At 38.5% G+C, this 16637-nt stretch overlaps 2 protein-coding genes and 1 pseudogene across 2 annotated transcripts; 1 reads left to right on the top strand and 2 right to left on the bottom strand.

Annotated features, from left to right (window-relative positions):
- Positions 1-2332, bottom strand: part of LOC102246110 — a 4037-nt pseudogene extending 1705 nt beyond the window's left edge.
- A 1009-nt stretch (positions 2333-3341) lies between these two features.
- LOC102245807 (olfactory receptor 1019) lies at positions 3342-4368 on the bottom strand. Its single transcript, XM_005885137.2, has one exon. The coding sequence runs from the start codon at positions 4357-4359 to the stop codon at positions 3415-3417; it is 945 nt and encodes a 314-aa protein (XP_005885199.2). The 5' UTR covers positions 4360-4368; the 3' UTR covers positions 3342-3414.
- Positions 4369-10311: 5943 nt separating this feature from the next.
- Positions 10312-11288, top strand: LOC102245511 (olfactory receptor 5AP2). The gene has a single exon (XM_005885136.2). The coding sequence runs from the start codon at positions 10329-10331 to the stop codon at positions 11280-11282; it is 954 nt and encodes a 317-aa protein (XP_005885198.1). The 5' UTR covers positions 10312-10328; the 3' UTR covers positions 11283-11288.
- Positions 11289-16637: the final 5349 nt, after the last annotated feature.

Raw genomic sequence — 16637 nt, 5'->3', positions numbered from 1 at the left:
GACTGAAGCTTAGGCCTGCTCCCTGCTGGCAAGTGGACATCCCCGGAGGGCTCCCAGACTGAGAGAGGGCACAGGCCAAGCTGAGGGACCCCCCAGCCTGAGTGCACAAATTTTTGTGCACCGGGCCTCTAGTTGGAATATAAAACCAAACAGATGCACAATCTCCTTGACATGGCCTGTGTTTAAAGAAGGGGTTTGAAAATGGCCACATAGCAGTCATAAGCCATGGCAGCCAACAGGTAACACTCACTGTAGGCCAGTCCAGCAGCAGAAAAGAAGAACTGTGCTACACAGCCAGCAAAAGAGATGCTTTTATATTCAGAGGATAAATCAAAGACTTGCCCTTAGAGGAAATATATATTAAAAAAGTTATGGAATCTCACCAATCTGTATTGGTGGGATTTGGGGAAACATGTTTGGGATTGGGTTCTAAAAGTGTTAGCCCAATGAAAATGAAATGTAAGGATTAATCAATTCAATTTTATCAACACAAGGAGACAAGAAAATACAATGGAGTAAAGACAGCCTATTCAGGAAATAGTGCTGGAAAATTGGATAGATATGTGCAAAAAATGAAACTAGATCACCTTCTTATACCATACACAAGAATAAACTCAAAATGGGTTAAAGACTTAAATGCAAGACTTGAAATCATGAAAGTCCTAGAAGAAAACACAGGTAGTAAAATCTCTAACATTTCTCTTAGCAATATTTGTCCTAATTATATCTCCTCAGGCAAGGAAACAAGAAAAAATAAACAAATGGGATTACATCAAACTAAAAAGGTTTTGCATAGCAAAGGAAACCAACAAACAAAACCAAAAACCCCCAAAATGAAGACTCTTTCTGTTGGTTCTTTTTGTCCCCGCTCTATCATTTGTAAAAGCATCCATGTTTTCTAGACACAAGAGGTACCTGTATTTTCTCACTAGAAAACATAGATTGAGCTTTGCTTTGGAAAATACTGATTATTTCTGGTGGGCAGTATCAATAGAGATACAAATTTATGTCTGAAATGTGTACAAGCAGAATAGCATAGGGTACAATAGTTATCTTTTTTGTTATGGAAAAGGGTGATCTGAGGTGTGTCTCTACACCAAGCATGTCAAATTCATGGCCCGCAGGCAGCATGCCTTGTTTATTTGGCCCATGTTTGACATACTTGCTCTACACTGCTTCATGAGCTGTAACTAATAGATTGGCTGACTAAGCAAGGATTTAGAATAAGACTGGAAATTAGTGACAGGGAAGTCTGGGAGAGGTGTGTGGATAGATCTCTTGGGGAGGATAGTGTGAAGATATTCATGTTCCATTATAAATGTCCACCAGAGGGCACTGGTTGCAGAAAAGACATTCAGTAATCAAGCGGACAAATGATCCACACTGAGAATGTTGGTAAGTTTCTTTCCCTGGAAAGCCCTGTTCTTTAACAGTGAGAACATTGCAAATGAGCCATGGCAGCAAAGATAGAGGGACAGGTTAAAACAGCAACCAGGCCAGACATTACTCTAGGTTTGGTAACATGGGCTTTATCACAAGTGATGCCATTTTGGGCTTGTGGTGTTCTCTTTAATATAGTTAATGGAATAGGAATACCATTTTTCCTTACTTTTTACACAACATATAGACTTACACATTGGATTATAAAAAAGAATCTGAAGGCTAAATCTCTGGACTGCCAATATTACACTTGTCTATTAGCCACTGTACTTTCCCCATAAGGTAACATCAGGAATGTGCTTTTGGAAATCCATGATATGATTGGATAATTTTGAAGCAAGCAATTGTCACTCCTATAGAATTACAACCACTAGAAAACTTGATAAATACTGAGTATTTTATCCCTAAAACTCTTTGGTGTCTTTAATGACGAATGGGGCTGCTCTATACTTTAGGACAAACATTGTGTTTCCCTGATATTTGACTATATTGTACTGGAGGAAGGATTGGGGTAGAAAGATTATTGATTGTAAGTATTCAAAATGGATGGTGTGATGGACTTTCAGAACATCTGAGAAAAACATATTTCCCCAGCTCTCAGGCTTTCGTCTTTATCTACGATTGATACCTGACATTCTTGTTTCTTAATTAAAAATTTGTAGTTTTGAGAACATTCAAAAAGGAGTTACTAATATACCGTCTTCTATTGCCTGTCATTGATATATCAGGATTAATGAGACTATTCTCTAATAAGGGCCTGGGGATGATGGTGGAAAGCATGGAGACTCTTGGCATCCAAGGAAAAGATGAGGGTCTAATTAAAATGAGAAGAGAAGGAGAAAAAGGCCTGGGGACATTTTAGAGGGAAGCAGGAAAACAAACCTGTAGACATTATGACCTTGCTGATATTAGGTTTAGCAATTGATCCAAAACTGTCTCTTTCACAGGATCCCAGAGTCCTATGGCTTCCCTGAGGCCTGAAAAGATGTCAACCTGTGAAACTTACATGCCCACCACTTCAAAGTATTAGGCAGAGGAGATCAAAGGGATCCAGAAATTATTTTGTAATACCAACCATTTGCCAGAAGGAAAGACTGAAGATAGAAAAGAAAAGGGTCTTGGTTATTGGTGGCAGCAGTTTCAGAGAGATAATACAGTAACTGGAAGCACACCAAACTCCTTGTTGGCAAATATGCACCTTGTATTTGTACCCTCCAGAACCTGGCATGTACCTAGCACTTCCAAGTTTTTGCTGAATATGAGTGGATGGATGCTGGACTGAGTTAGTCATTTCTCACACAAGCCCCATTCCCAATGTATTTAACTAAATTTTCTCTGACTTCTTTTCAGAGTAGAGAAATATTCAACATTTAGACCTGTCATTCCTCATGACCATGAAAAAATATGCTTAAGAATGATGGGGTATTTATTTCCCCTATCAAATCCTGTCTTCATTTCTAACCAATATTTGAATACATTTTAAATAAAAAAGCAATGAACTGATGAACAAAAACAGATCCAGAGACAGAGAATCATTGACCAGAATGTCAAACCTCAGAGGGAAGGAGGGGAGGGTGGGGGTAAGGGGGAGAGATCAACCAAAGGACTTGTATGCAAGCATATAGGCCTAACCAATGGACACAGACAACAGGAGGGTGAGGGCATGAGTGGGGGGTAATGGGGGGATAAGGACACATATGTAATACCTTAATCAATAAAGAAATTAAAAAATATATAAAAATAAAAAAGTAATGAATCTTGCTCAGCACATCTTTCAAAAATATTAATTTATATTTCATTCAGATAACAGAGTTATGGGTTACATAAAACTCTTCCAAAATTAAGATTCACTCAACAAATAGATGGTACCTTGGGTAGTGTTTATTGGCAAAGTATTTGCATTTTTTAAATTTTCTGCCACCATTCCTCTATCACTATCATTTATCTGTGATAATAACACATTTTCATTTTTTGTTATTCTTGAGGTTTTTTTCCAACTAGTTTTTTGAAAGCAGCTTTTACATCCTTGTTCCGTAAACTGTAGATCAAGGGATTCAACATGGGGATGATGATAGTGTAGAACACAGAGGCCCACTTATCTTGGTTCAGGGAGTAGCTGGATGTCGGCCTTAGGTACATAAACATCACTGTGCCATAGAAAAGTGTCACGCCAGTGAGGTGAGATCCACAAGTGGAAAAAGCCTTAAGGCGGCCCTCAGCTGAGCGCATCCTGATGATTGCAACGAGGATGTAGGCATAGGAGACGAAGATGATGAGAATGGTGCTGAATTCAATGAAGCCACACAGACTGAAGAGCAAGATCTCACTGATGTAGGTGTCTGAGCAAGAGAGGGCCAAGAGTGGTGGGATTTCACAGAAGAAGTGGTTGATGATATTGGAACCACAATAACTCAAACTGAAGGTGAGAGAAGTGTGAGCTACTAAACTCACCAGACCAGCCAGGTAAGAACCCAGCATGAGAACCAAGCAGACTCGCTTAGACATGAGAGTGCTATAGTGGAGGGGTCGACAGATGGCCACAAAACGGTCATAGGCCATGGCAGCCAGGACATAGCACTCAGCATCCACAAAACCCACAAAGAAAGCAAACTGGGTGGCACAGCTGGAGAAGGAGATCACTTTGCGCTTTGTTAGGAAGTCAGCCAGCATCCTGGGAGCAATGGCTGAGGAGTAGCCCAGGTCCACAAAGGAGAGATTGCAGAGGAAAAAGTACATGGGTGTGTGAAGCTGAGTGTCTGTTATGATCAGGATAATCATACCAACATTCCCCACTACATTGACCAGGTAGACTAAGAGGAAGACCACAAAGAAGATAATCTGCAGCTGAGGGTCCTGTGTGATGCCCATAAAGATAAACTCAGTCACCATTGAGTGGTTTTCTTTATCCATCTTTTCCATTTTGTGTGTGCCTGGATTTGGTTTATTGTTTGGAGTGATCCTTAAAAATCTTTCCAGTGGTTAGATTCTATGACTTATAGGGTGAAGGTGATGGTTGTGTGTCCTCTCCAGGTGCCCAGTCAAAATAGGAGTAGATGTTAGTGTCTTGGGGGTTGTAAATTCTGCTTCTCCAAAAACCTTAGTGCTCTGAGGTCACTTGTCATATGGTACCAATGCATGACCTGATCTATGCATTTATCTGCCTTACTAATCAATAACGAAGAACAGTTTTGAGTGTCCCTTCCTTCTTCCTAAAACAAAGCAGATAGATATGAATAAATATGAACTCTCATTGCATATAGGCACAAAAATTAAATAAATGAAATATCCAAGATCTCAAAGTATAACACATGACATCACGTACACACATTTACAGAAAGTGAAATACTTGGAGCAGAGGGTGATAAATATTACAAAAGGTAAAGAAGGTGAAATCTCTTCATTTTTGTTCCTGCGTTTTCCCCTGTCTTGCCTACCATGCATGGGCATAGACTTAGTCTTCTGGTTTCCCTAATCTTTAGAAGTATCTAGTGGTTTGGCATAGGGTATAATGAGGATGAAGACACAGCTATGTCTTTGAATAATTCTATTGCCTCACCAACAGGTTGTTGCATAGCTCAGTTCAAAGTTACAATCTAAGGATCCCGCACTCAGGGGGGAATAGAGAAAGCATTATCCGAATCTGCGGTCACATAGGAGCATACATTTGTTATTTTCTCTTTAATTGGATGAATAGTTGGTCCATGGAAGAATTCTAAAAAGAAAGTGGGTAAAACCAAACCAAACCAAAACTAAGTAAATGCAGTAACTAAGAAATAAATAACATCCTCTATCTAAACCTGAAGGCAGAAATCAGAGAGTATCTACTTTAATTGGTTGAATGCTTAGGAAAGATAAGAAAATATATATATGTAGTGCATATATATCTACCCACATGAGACCAACATTAGCTAAAGTTCAACCCAATCTTACACTTGAAGAAATAGTAGAATAGTGAGTAAATAAGCATATTTCACAGTTAACAATAGTTCAAATGTTTAAAACAAGCCCAGCAAAATATTGCAAGTATAGACCATCTGTATTTTAGATTTTGATGTATCACCTGCTTTTGCAAATTTAAATGTAAAGAGTACTGAAGTAAGAGCTTAGAATCCTAGTGATAGTCCTGTTTTTTCCACTAATTATTTTTTTTGGATTTCGTGAATTCCTATATTAGATGCAGCTTCCTTAACTGTGAAATGAATGGGGCGGAGATAGCAAACTCTATGGAGCTTTCCAAATCTGGATTTTTTTTTAAAAAAATCAGACTTATTATGATATACCTAAAAGCCAACCCCCCAGACTGTGTCTCTTTTTGAAATTTTAAAATGGCATGGACCTGGTGCCACGCAAACACACTCTCGAAGGAGCACTGGCCAGTGTAATGCTCTAGTCCCACACGGTCACAATATTTTCTCCTTTGTCTCAAATACTGACCTGTGACCTGACCTGTCTTCTACGTGTTGGTGAGGGGTTGAATGTCTCATCTTCTCTTGATGAGTGGTACTGAACAGATATTCTGAGAAGTTTCCAAAGACAGTGAGTCACTCTGGTATTTGTCTGAGCTGCTTGCTCATCCCACCTTGGCTCCTGTGTGCAGGAGGTATTTAATCCCCAGAATCACAAATAATCCCCAGAAGAAATATGATGAAATGCTTTCTGCAATCCTAGGAGACCCAAAGGTTTGATGAACTGTCGTTCCCTAAAGATTTCACTGTCTTCCTTAAGCCCCAATAATAAAAGAAGGAAACACAAGGGGATTCATATCACTACTCTAGTTGTGATTACTGAGTCCACCATAAGGACTGCATGGACTCCCTTACCAGCCTTAAGCTGCCTGTATGGTGTGATTTTGATGGTAATTTAGAAAGGTCTGTTTGCTGATGCCTGAAAATCCTTTCAAAGAGGAAGATACTTTTTGTGCTATATGGAGTGGTTCATATTTAAATGTACATGTGGCAGCCAGCAGTATATGGGATACCCAGTGGTGCTTACTTTTCAGAAAGGTTGGCTAGCACTCCCACAAGTGTTATTGGGACAGTATTAAATTTATAAATTAACTTAGCAGAATTGCCACCTTTATGTCATTAGGTCTTGCTATCGAAGAGCATGTATGTCTTCATACTTCTTCAAATCTACTTTGAAGAAGTATCTCTCTAACATTTTTCTTCACAGACATTTTGCACATATTTTCACCTGGTTTTGCTTAAGGCTTTTATGTTTGGCAATCATGAATGAGAGCTCCTCTTCCACATAAATTTCCTAACTGAAGGTGTTTGTGTTTATGGGGTTATTAGCTAAGTTAACATTTTGTTAATTTACTAATTTTCTCTCTTCTTGATTTTGTCAGCTATAAAATCTATTTCAGTAAACTTTATTTGTGGCTAGTGACTACGATGTAAGTGTATAGGTCTGTACCCTTTCAGACCCAAATGGTGTCTTTTTATAGCAAGTTCCCTTAGCTTTTTATATTGTCCCCTCTACTTCTGAAATGATATTCATAGATTATTTAACTTACCTACATATATAATTTAAAGAGGAGAAACAAAAATTAAATATAGTAATAATAATGCTTGCCTATATATCGAAAATCTTTATAAATGTGACAGTTAAAAAGACAGGCTGATACTGGTTTGTTGTATAGGCACCTCAAACAATTTCGTAACTTTCTAGTTCATGGCATCCATTTCTGAAATGATGAACAGCTCCTTGTAAATAAAGTCCCAAGCCAGTTTTTGTTCTCCTTGATTACTTAATAAATGAATTTGTGGCAAATTTGTTATATATAAAATTCTATTCAACAATATTTCATATTTATACTTACAATGTGTTTACATGTAAAATGGAGGTTGAGTCAAAGCTCTTTGAGATTTCTTGTTTTGCATCCTGGAACTGACTAGGACCTACCATATATCCTGTCCATGATTAATTACTCCTTTGTTACCCAGTGGTCTCATTCTACTACTCTGTTATCACCTAGGGTCTTATATCTTGTGTTCCTCACCTCTTAGTGCCATGTGACCTTTCTTCTAATTACACAAAGCTTAATCTCATTTAATTTATCATTGTTTGTTTCTATGTAAAACTAATTAACACTTAATTGACAGAGTTATTTATTTAGTTATTAAATAAGTCTTCATTGTTTGCCAGTTATGTTTCAGATTCTGTGTTGACAGAAGCCTACTGTATTTTCCCTCCAAGATGCCAATAAATTCAAATTTTGCCTAATTGCTAGAGATAGAGTAGCATGACACATCTTTTACATCTTTGTGTTCCCCCAGCATTTAGTAAAAATTGCATTGATTATATAGTACTTAGAGATAAATTAATTAGAATGTCTTCTCAAAGTGGCAAAGATATGTAAATAATCATCAGATATTGATCAATTTGTTTCAGACTCCGTGTCCTTGTTTTTGGTTGTTAATCCTCATTGGAGGATATTTTTTTCCCCATTGATTTTTTTAGAGAGAATGGAAGAGAGAGACACATTGACTGGTTGCCTTGCATGCACCCTACTAGGGCCAGTGATCGGCCTGCAACTGAGATATGCGCTCTTGACCTGGAAGGAAACCCATGACCCTTCAGTTCACAGGCCAACGCTCTGACCACTGAACCAAACCGACTAGGGCAGACTCTGTGTCTTTTATATGCAAGTTATACTGGGAGAAATGGGAAACCTGGTAAGTCTCAATCTAGGCTATATAGGTTGAAACTATTTCTTATTCTGGACAGTAGTGAATAGTGTCAAAGTAGGAGAAACTTTATTTATTAATTATCATCTATTCATTTCGTATTTATACTTAAAATGTGTTTGCATGTAAAATGCATTTGATGTGACAACTCACATCAAATATGACAACTCACAGGCATTTGATGTGACAACTCACAGGCATTCATTTATTTTGTCAGAGTTATCCTAGGCATTAGCATTCTCAATTAGAAATGAAAAAGCTAAGACATAATGAAATATTGTCTAGTGAAATATTTAAAATCACACAATCAGTGAGACACTGTGCCAGTACTGAAAGCCAAGACAGCCCTTGTTCTCACTACCTCCCTGCACTTTCTTTAATCAGCTCCTCTCTCCATGATCCAGGTAGGCAAGAACAGAGGTAGAACCAACCTGCTGTCTTTGTGGATTCTTTCAATGCTTCCAAGGCGACCAGAACACCAAATATCAAGGGAGACAGAAAAAAAGGATGCTTAATAATTGTTAGGAATATGGCACTGAAAATTCGCTCTCCACTGGGCCCAGGTGTCCTGAGGGTAAAGGAGAGAAATATAAAAGAAACATTTGTTTTCCTTAGTTTCAGAGAAGACAAACACGTAGATTAAATGAGGTGACATGAGAGATACAGTCTCCAGAGACTAAAGAACGGGAAATACATCCTATTTAAAATAAGTCAGGATGCCTACTCCACAGTCTGGTCTGGAGACTCTGTGATTGTAAATAAATTTGAAAAATATTACAGCTGCTTTGCAAAGATATATTCTATATTTTGGAGTGTATTTTACCATAATATAACAAACTGGGATACTTACCTTTAAGGAAAAGTAAGAGAAAGAATGACTCAACCTCTGCTGAATGAAGAATAACTTCCTTATGATAGGGAAGGTTTCAGTTTTCCTGTCCCTGTAACGGATGGTATCTAAAGTCCATTCCAACTGTACCTTCTGCTTAACCTGGAGTGAGTGCCATCTCTAAGAAGAAAGATTTATTTTTTCCTGATCTTTTGGTGTGAATTTGGGCATTGACTAGGTACAAGCAAAGTGATCAAATAGAAGTCCAGCAGTTAAAAAAAGGTAAGGAAAATATATAAAATGTTTTGTTCATGTAATTCACTGAACTGGAAGGAAAATTCACAATGCTGTTAATTTCTCCAACTATTACAGGGTCAAAGTCCATGTGCTCAATGTTTTAAAAGGCTAAAACTCAAAATGTCAGTTTGGAGTAGATCCTTTCTATCCAAGGGCAGCACAGGTATTGGGTTACTTTGGACCCATGTTTTAAGTTTGGCCAATATATAATAAATTCTTGCTGTGAGTGAGAAAGGAATTGATACTTTGACAGCTTGACTAGTGCAGTTTTATATACCAGTCAATAATATGAGGCCAAGGAAGGAAGAGGAAGTTGGAGGGGAAGTGGAGAAGAGTTCCACTAGAGCTAGTGCCTAAACTTTTACTGTAATTTAGTTCCTGTAATCCTATAAAACAAAAGCCTAATATGCTAAGTTTCCAGTTGTCCACTCAACCAATCAAAGCATAATATGCTAATGATATGCTAAGGCCGCTCAATTGCTCGCTATGATGTGCACTGACCACCAGGGGGCAGAGGCTCTGACTGGTAGGGTATCTTGCTGCTGTGGTCCGGCTGATCGAGACTGAGCGAGAGGGGTCAGACACACCCTAGAGCCCTTCTGCAGTCCCTCCCTGCTGGCCAACCTCTTGTGTCCTTCCCCAGCCCTGATTATTCACTGGTGGGGTCCCTCAGCCTGCACCCTCTTGCAATCCAGGACCCCTCAGGGATGTCGGAGAGCTGGTTTTGGCCCGATCCTGAAGGCCAGGCTGAGGGACCCCACTGGTGCATGAATTTATGCACTGGGCCTCTAGTTATCCAATAAATGGTTAATGCCAGAAGTAATTTTAGTCAATGAATATGAAGCCACTCTTCTTGAGGTCATTTGTAAGTAGGCAGCATACTCATAACTCAGATTTAGTCTTTTGATGTCTTTTGACTAGACATCAAGTCCAACACACTTTTTAGTATATTTTTCATGTTGCACTCTTCTGTTAGACATATGTATATATGTCAGCAAAAAGATGTTTATAGCTCTAGCATGTATTCATCTGACCAAATGCCATATTCTGTCTTCTCTCTTATTGCAGCTCAAATGATCAGATATATGAAAGATGTTCAAGTCAGGAATCAAACTGAAGTGACAGAGTTTATCCTCTTAGGACTCTCGGATAATCCAGATCTACAAATTGTCCTCTTTGGATTGTTTCTGTTAATCTATTTGGCAACTATGGTGGGTAATTTGGGGATGATTGTGTTAATTAAGATTGATCCTCATCTCCACACACCCATGTACTTCTTTCTCAGCAGCCTTTCCTTTGTTGATGCCTCTTACTCTTCTTCTGTTACTCCTAAGATGCTGGTGAACCTGGTGGCTGAGAATAAGGCCATTTCTTTTAATGGATGTGCTGCCCAGTTCTACTTCTTTGGCTCCTTCCTGGGGACTGAATGCTTCCTGTTGGCCATGATGGCCTATGACCGCTATGCAGCCATTTGGAATCCTCTGTTATACCCAGTTCTCATGTCTGGGAGAATATGCTTCTTGCTAGTAGCTACCTCATTCCTAGCAGGCTTTGGGAATGCAGCCATACACACAGGAATGACTTTCAGGTTGTCCTTCTGTGGCTCTAATCAGATCAATCATTTCTACTGTGACACCCCACCCCTGCTCAAACTCTCTTGCTCTGACACCCACATCAATGGCATTGTGATCATGGCTTTCTCCAGTTTTAATGTCATCAGCTGTGTTATGATTGTCCTCATTTCCTACCTGTGTATCCTCATTGCCATCTTGGGAATGCCCTCATTAGAGGGTAGGCATAAAGCCTTTTCTACTTGTGCCTCCCACCTCATGGCTGTCACCATATTCTTTGGAACAATTCTCTTCATGTACTTGCGCCCAACATCTAGCTACTCAATGGAGCAGGACAAGATTGTTTCTGTATTTTATACTGTAGTGATCCCTATGCTGAATCCCCTCATCTACAGTTTGAAAAATAAGGATGTAAAAGGGGCCCTAAAGAAAATCTTAGAGAAACACACACTGTAAAGCCATGTGACCATATCCTGTTATGTAGAAAAAAATGTTTTTTCATATTAATTTTGCTTAAGCACTTTTTTGTGTGTACTAAAGTAGATTGTTTAAAATAAGGTATAGTTCTTAATCTGGTGTCTTACATGGGTATCCTAGGGCCTACATGATGAATCAACACAGTGGGGGATGGCATTGTCAGGTAAAGTATCAAATACTTAGAGGTGGCTGGCTTAAATTTAAGTTACAATTTGAATATTTAGCTTTGCTAAATATCAGTTTTCTTATATATAAATATTGTAAAAATTGTGAAAAAAGGACCAGGCATTTGTACTTCCACAATGATCTGTTTTGGATATGGGTTATCCACTGGAAGGGAGGGGATGAATGTGAGCATAGCATTCCTTTCAACAGGGTCAATCCTCAGCTCTGAAGTGTTAGTTTCCAATAAATTTGGAACCTGGAGAACTAAATACTTAAATCCCGAAAGGCAAATCAGGTTGGTGTACCATAGAATCACTTTAAATAATAACACTATTCTACTCACAAGGATGTCAAGAGTACCAAATAAGATACAAGAAAGCATCTTAACAGGTGTTATAATAATACCAGAGGCCTGGTGCACAAAATTCGTGCACAGGTGGGGTCCCTAGGCCTGGCCAGTGATCAGGGCTGATCAGGTTCCCCGCCTCCCCACCTCCTTCTTCCCTCGCCACCCATGTGCTGCCACTGTGTGGTTCCCAGTCTCCCTGCTTCCCCACCTCCTCCTTCCCTTGCCACCCACGTGTCACCACTGCATGGTTCCCCACCTCCCCACCTCCCCACCTCCCCACTTCCCTGCTTGCCTCCCCCAGCCTCTCCCCTCCTCCTTCCCTCTCCACCCGCATCTGCCACCACCCACCCCCAATTCCCCATCCCAGCCTGGGGCCAGCACTGATTGGGCGATCAGGACATGCCAGCCGTGGGGAGGGACAGGGAGGTGGGCTGGCAGGTCCTGATCAGGTAATCGGGGCCTGCCGGCTGGGGAGAGGAACCAATCGCCACTGTGGAGGGTGCGTGGTGGGCTGATTGGGGAATGCCAGCTGGAGGAGGAACAGGGGAAGGGACCTGGGAGGTTGGCTGCTGGCCCCAAGGAGGGAGCTGGCCCTTGGCGCCCCTGGGAAAGAGGCTGTATCCACTGCCACCCACCCCCGGTTCTACATCCCAGCCTGGGGACCTGGCCCCTATAGGGCGATTGGGGCCTGCTGGCTGGGGGGAGGGATCAGGAGGTTGGCCGGCAGGCCCCATCGGTGATCAGGGCCTGCGGGTTGGGGGCAGCTCCTGCATTGAGCATCTGCCCCCTGGTGGTCAGTGCACATCATAGTGACCATTCGTTCCAGTCATTCTGGTTGTAAAGGTCACTTAGGCTTTGATATATATAGATGCCTACAGCAGCAACAGTGGGGGAATATTTTACTGATTTTGTGAATTAATTAGAATATTTTGAGGGTAATAATCAATGTATTTTAACTTTTTATCTCTATCCCTCCCAAAAATCTTGGAGCCAAAGACTTATTCCTTTCCATTGCTTCACTGGTACATTACTACATTGGTTCTCCACTTCTTAGGTGATTTAAGAAGTCTGCCATGATTATAAATCCACATCTCCAGCCTTGATCTCTAACCTGAGTTCCAGATTTTTATATTAAATTGACAACCTGGCATCTAAGGACTTTGGACACATTAAAGGCTTAAGAAATTAGCTTTCTTTACTTAGCTATCATACTCAGGCATCTATAAAATAATCACACCTTTTGTACTATGAGGAGGAACTGAATCTTAACATCATACTTATGTATTCTTGGGCTTAAAATATCCTTCTCCATGTTAAGTTATAAATGGTACTTTATGTTATACTCCCTTAGTTTGTGCTTGGAACAAGAAAATGGACACCTTTTATATCTTTATTTACTCATAATATAAATGAAAACTATTTGTTGACATAAAAAGCTTCACATATTTAATGTATACAATTTGATGAATTTGAACATATGCATATATCAATAAAGTTGTTTTAAAAATCTATTAATGAAAAAAACTGAAATGGAACATGTAATGGCAATAAAACAGGTAAGAAAACACAAAGTTCCTGATCTCATGAAACTTATGTTCAAATAAGGTTGACTTTATTGTCTATACCAAATGTGTGTGTATGTATGTATGTATGTATGTATGTATTTATGCACGTGTGTGTGTGTGTGTGTGTGTGTGTGTGTGTGTTTGATATGGCTATGAGTGGTACTTTGAAGACAAATAAAGCAGGCAATAGAATAGAGAACAGTGGAGTCAGAGAAGAGCTTCCTGTGGAAATGACATTTGATCAATACCTAAATAGGGATAATATCATGTGAAGGTCTGTAAAAGAGCATTCTAGGCATGCTACATTAAATACAAAGGCCCTGAGAAAGATTATGCTTGGTTTGCTAAAGGAATAGTAAAGACAAATGTATGTGGGCCAGAGTGAGCAAATGATAGGAGAGAAAAAACTGACACCAGAAAGGTGTTGTGAAGGAGCAGTAGGTCACATAAGCCTTATAGGTCATACATAGGCTTTAGACTTCATTATTTTCATATCACCCTGTAATAGCTGTTCTCCCCCAACTCTAACTGCAAGATATGAGGAAGTGACAAGATTGGTTTTGCTGGCTACTCTACTAGTACCAAAGACATCGTCTGCTCCATTAAACACATTCACTATATTTTATTGAATGAATCAATTTATGAATGCAATAAGAACCATATTTCAGTAGAAATAAGTAGAGATCATATCTTGAGTGGAATTCTGAGGTTTTGAGACAGGATATGGTCAGTTATTTACCATTTAATTTATTGTTGTGCTCAATGGAACCTCAGAATCATGACATCATTTTTGCATTTCTCTAAATACATAAGTTACCCTCCAGGGTATACATGATTCACTGGGGAAGATGTAGTTCAATTATTTCAGTGAAAAACAAATGCAAGCTTTAATTTTTGATCAGCACATTGCTAGCCTTAGACGTTTGTAGAGACTAAATCTCATGAGACTGATCATAGCTTTTATAAAGGTGACCCTCTGCCTTGAATTCAGTTGTGGCATTTTCTAATCTTTGTTGAATTCATGACTTAATTCTATCAAAGCTATAAACATCACATTAGGAAACAGAAAATGTGTATTCATCCAACAAACAATAACAAAAAAAGATAAACCAATAACCACCACTATTTCCAGTGAATATTTCTTTAGGACAAAAGGTAAGATGATTTAATTTATCTCAAAGTGTTCAGATATAGAAAATTTCCAAGAGAACTCAAAAAACATTCAAGTAATTAAAAATAAACATCTCTTTTGTAATATGTCTGAAACACTGAATTTATTGTTACCAACTAAATTAGTGTGATTTTGTTTAGAAGAGAGGAATTTAGGATCACTAGTTACAGATGAGAATTTTATAGAATATTTAGTATATGCATACACATACATACACACATGAATGTATGTATACTTGCATATCTATGTGTATATATGTGTGTGTAAACAAAATTGAATTAAGTTTGTATAGAAAGAGTGCCAAAACACCTGACATATTTACTGGTAATGCCTTCTGAAGGGCATTAAATAAAATAATTTCATGCTTTTTATGTACAAATTGAAAAAATGCTTATAATTTTCAGTCTTCATCATATGTATATATACATGTATGTGTGTATGCACACATATAGGATCATATATATCAGAGAGAATATAATTTTTATTTATGTCAATTTATATGTTTATTAGATATGTAATATATATATATACATATTAGTATATATGCATAAAGCAGAGCTCTATGAAATGGCTGCAAAATTTTAACAGTGGTTATTTTACAAGAAAAAAATTATCTGATTTTAGGGACAGAAAGATCAGCTAAGAGACTACTGCAATAATCTAGATGAAAGATGATGTTGTCTTGGGCCTTGGTGGTAGGAATGGAGGTGGTGGAAGGTAATTGGCTTATTAATATATTTTTAAAAAAGAGGCAACATATTTATTGGTATAATGGTTATGGAATGTGAGATAGAGAAGAGGGGTCCCGGGTTCGATTCCGGTCAAGGGCATGTACCTTGGTTGCGGGCACATCCCCAGTGGGAGGGTGTGCAGGAGGCAGCTGATTGATGTTTCTCTCTCATCGATGTTTCTAACTCTCTATTCCTCTCCCTTCCTCTCTGTAAAAAATCAATAAAATATATATTTTTTAAAAAAAGAAAGGAGTTTAAAAAAAATAAAAAAAGAGGCAACATATTTATTGGTAGAATGGTTATGGAATGTGAGATAGAGAAGAGATCAATATTTTCAATATTTATTTGTAATAATTTGAGCAAATGGAAGTATAGAGTTGTCATTGATTTGACATAGAGAATGCTGTGTTTAGAGCAAATTAAGAGAGAACATAAAGAATTCAGTTTTGGGTGATGTTGAGTTGCTATTCTATATTAACTCAGATATATAAGAAGTTTAAGTCTGGAGTTTGGAAAAGAGGTCAGGTTTGGAGATATGAATTTAGGTGTTGTAAATATATAGATGATATTTAAAGCAATGATATTGAACAAGACCATCTAGGTCAAGTATAAATAGGAAAGAAAGGAGAATGAGGACTGATCTCTGAAGTATTTCAACCTTAAGAGTCAGAGGAAAGAAGTGGAATAAGCAAAGAAGACTGAGAAGGAGCAACCCATATGGTAGGAGGAAAACTCCAAGTCTGGTATTCTGGAAGATTAGAAAAGAAACTCTTTCAAGGAGTAATAAACAATAAACTCCATCAAATGTTATTGATATATAAAAAAGGTGAGGGCTAATTGATCACTGGGTTTGGCAAAATAAAGATTCCTGATGACTTAGGCAGGATCAGTTTCCATGGGTAATGTGGTCAAAACCTGATTTGAGTGGGCTTAACAGAAAACAGAAAAGGATACAGCAAGTACATTCAACTGTATCATCTTTTAAATTGCCAAGGAATTGGATGGTAGCTAGTGAAGATAGAAGGATCAAGGGAAGAAGAGAGAAAGTTAGGAGGTAGAGTAGGATATAGACTAATAGGGGTCAATCATTTAAAACTTTATACACACACACACATACATGCATATGTTAAATATTAAATAAAATAGGTTACTGAGTTTCCTTAAGGAAACTTTTTCTTAGTGCAGTAAGAAAATAAAGAGGTTTAATACATATGTTCTTAAGACATCCTAGAAGCAATTTTACTTATAGCAGAGAATGAGCTACTTGATTTTCCTGGTGTTTTTTCTGTACAACTTATTTCCTTGATTTCTTTCTTATCCCAGCAAATGAAGTATCCATTTTGAGACAAAGAT

The sequence above is a fragment of the Myotis brandtii genome, unplaced genomic scaffold (assembly GCF_000412655.1).
Source record: "Myotis brandtii unplaced genomic scaffold, ASM41265v1 scaffold892, whole genome shotgun sequence".
Taxonomy (NCBI): Eukaryota; Metazoa; Chordata; class Mammalia; order Chiroptera; family Vespertilionidae; genus Myotis; species Myotis brandtii.
Note: the sequence above shows the minus strand (reverse complement) of the source record. Positions and strands in the feature narration are given on the sequence as shown.

What these genes read in the sequence shown, in the direction of transcription:
- LOC102245807 (XM_005885137.2), bottom strand. Translation starts at nt 4,359, where the DNA reads ATGGAAAAGATGGATAAAGAAAACCACTCAATGGTGACTGAGTTTATC.
- LOC102245511 (XM_005885136.2), top strand. Translation starts at nt 10,329, where the DNA reads ATGATCAGATATATGAAAGATGTTCAAGTCAGGAATCAAACTGAAGTG.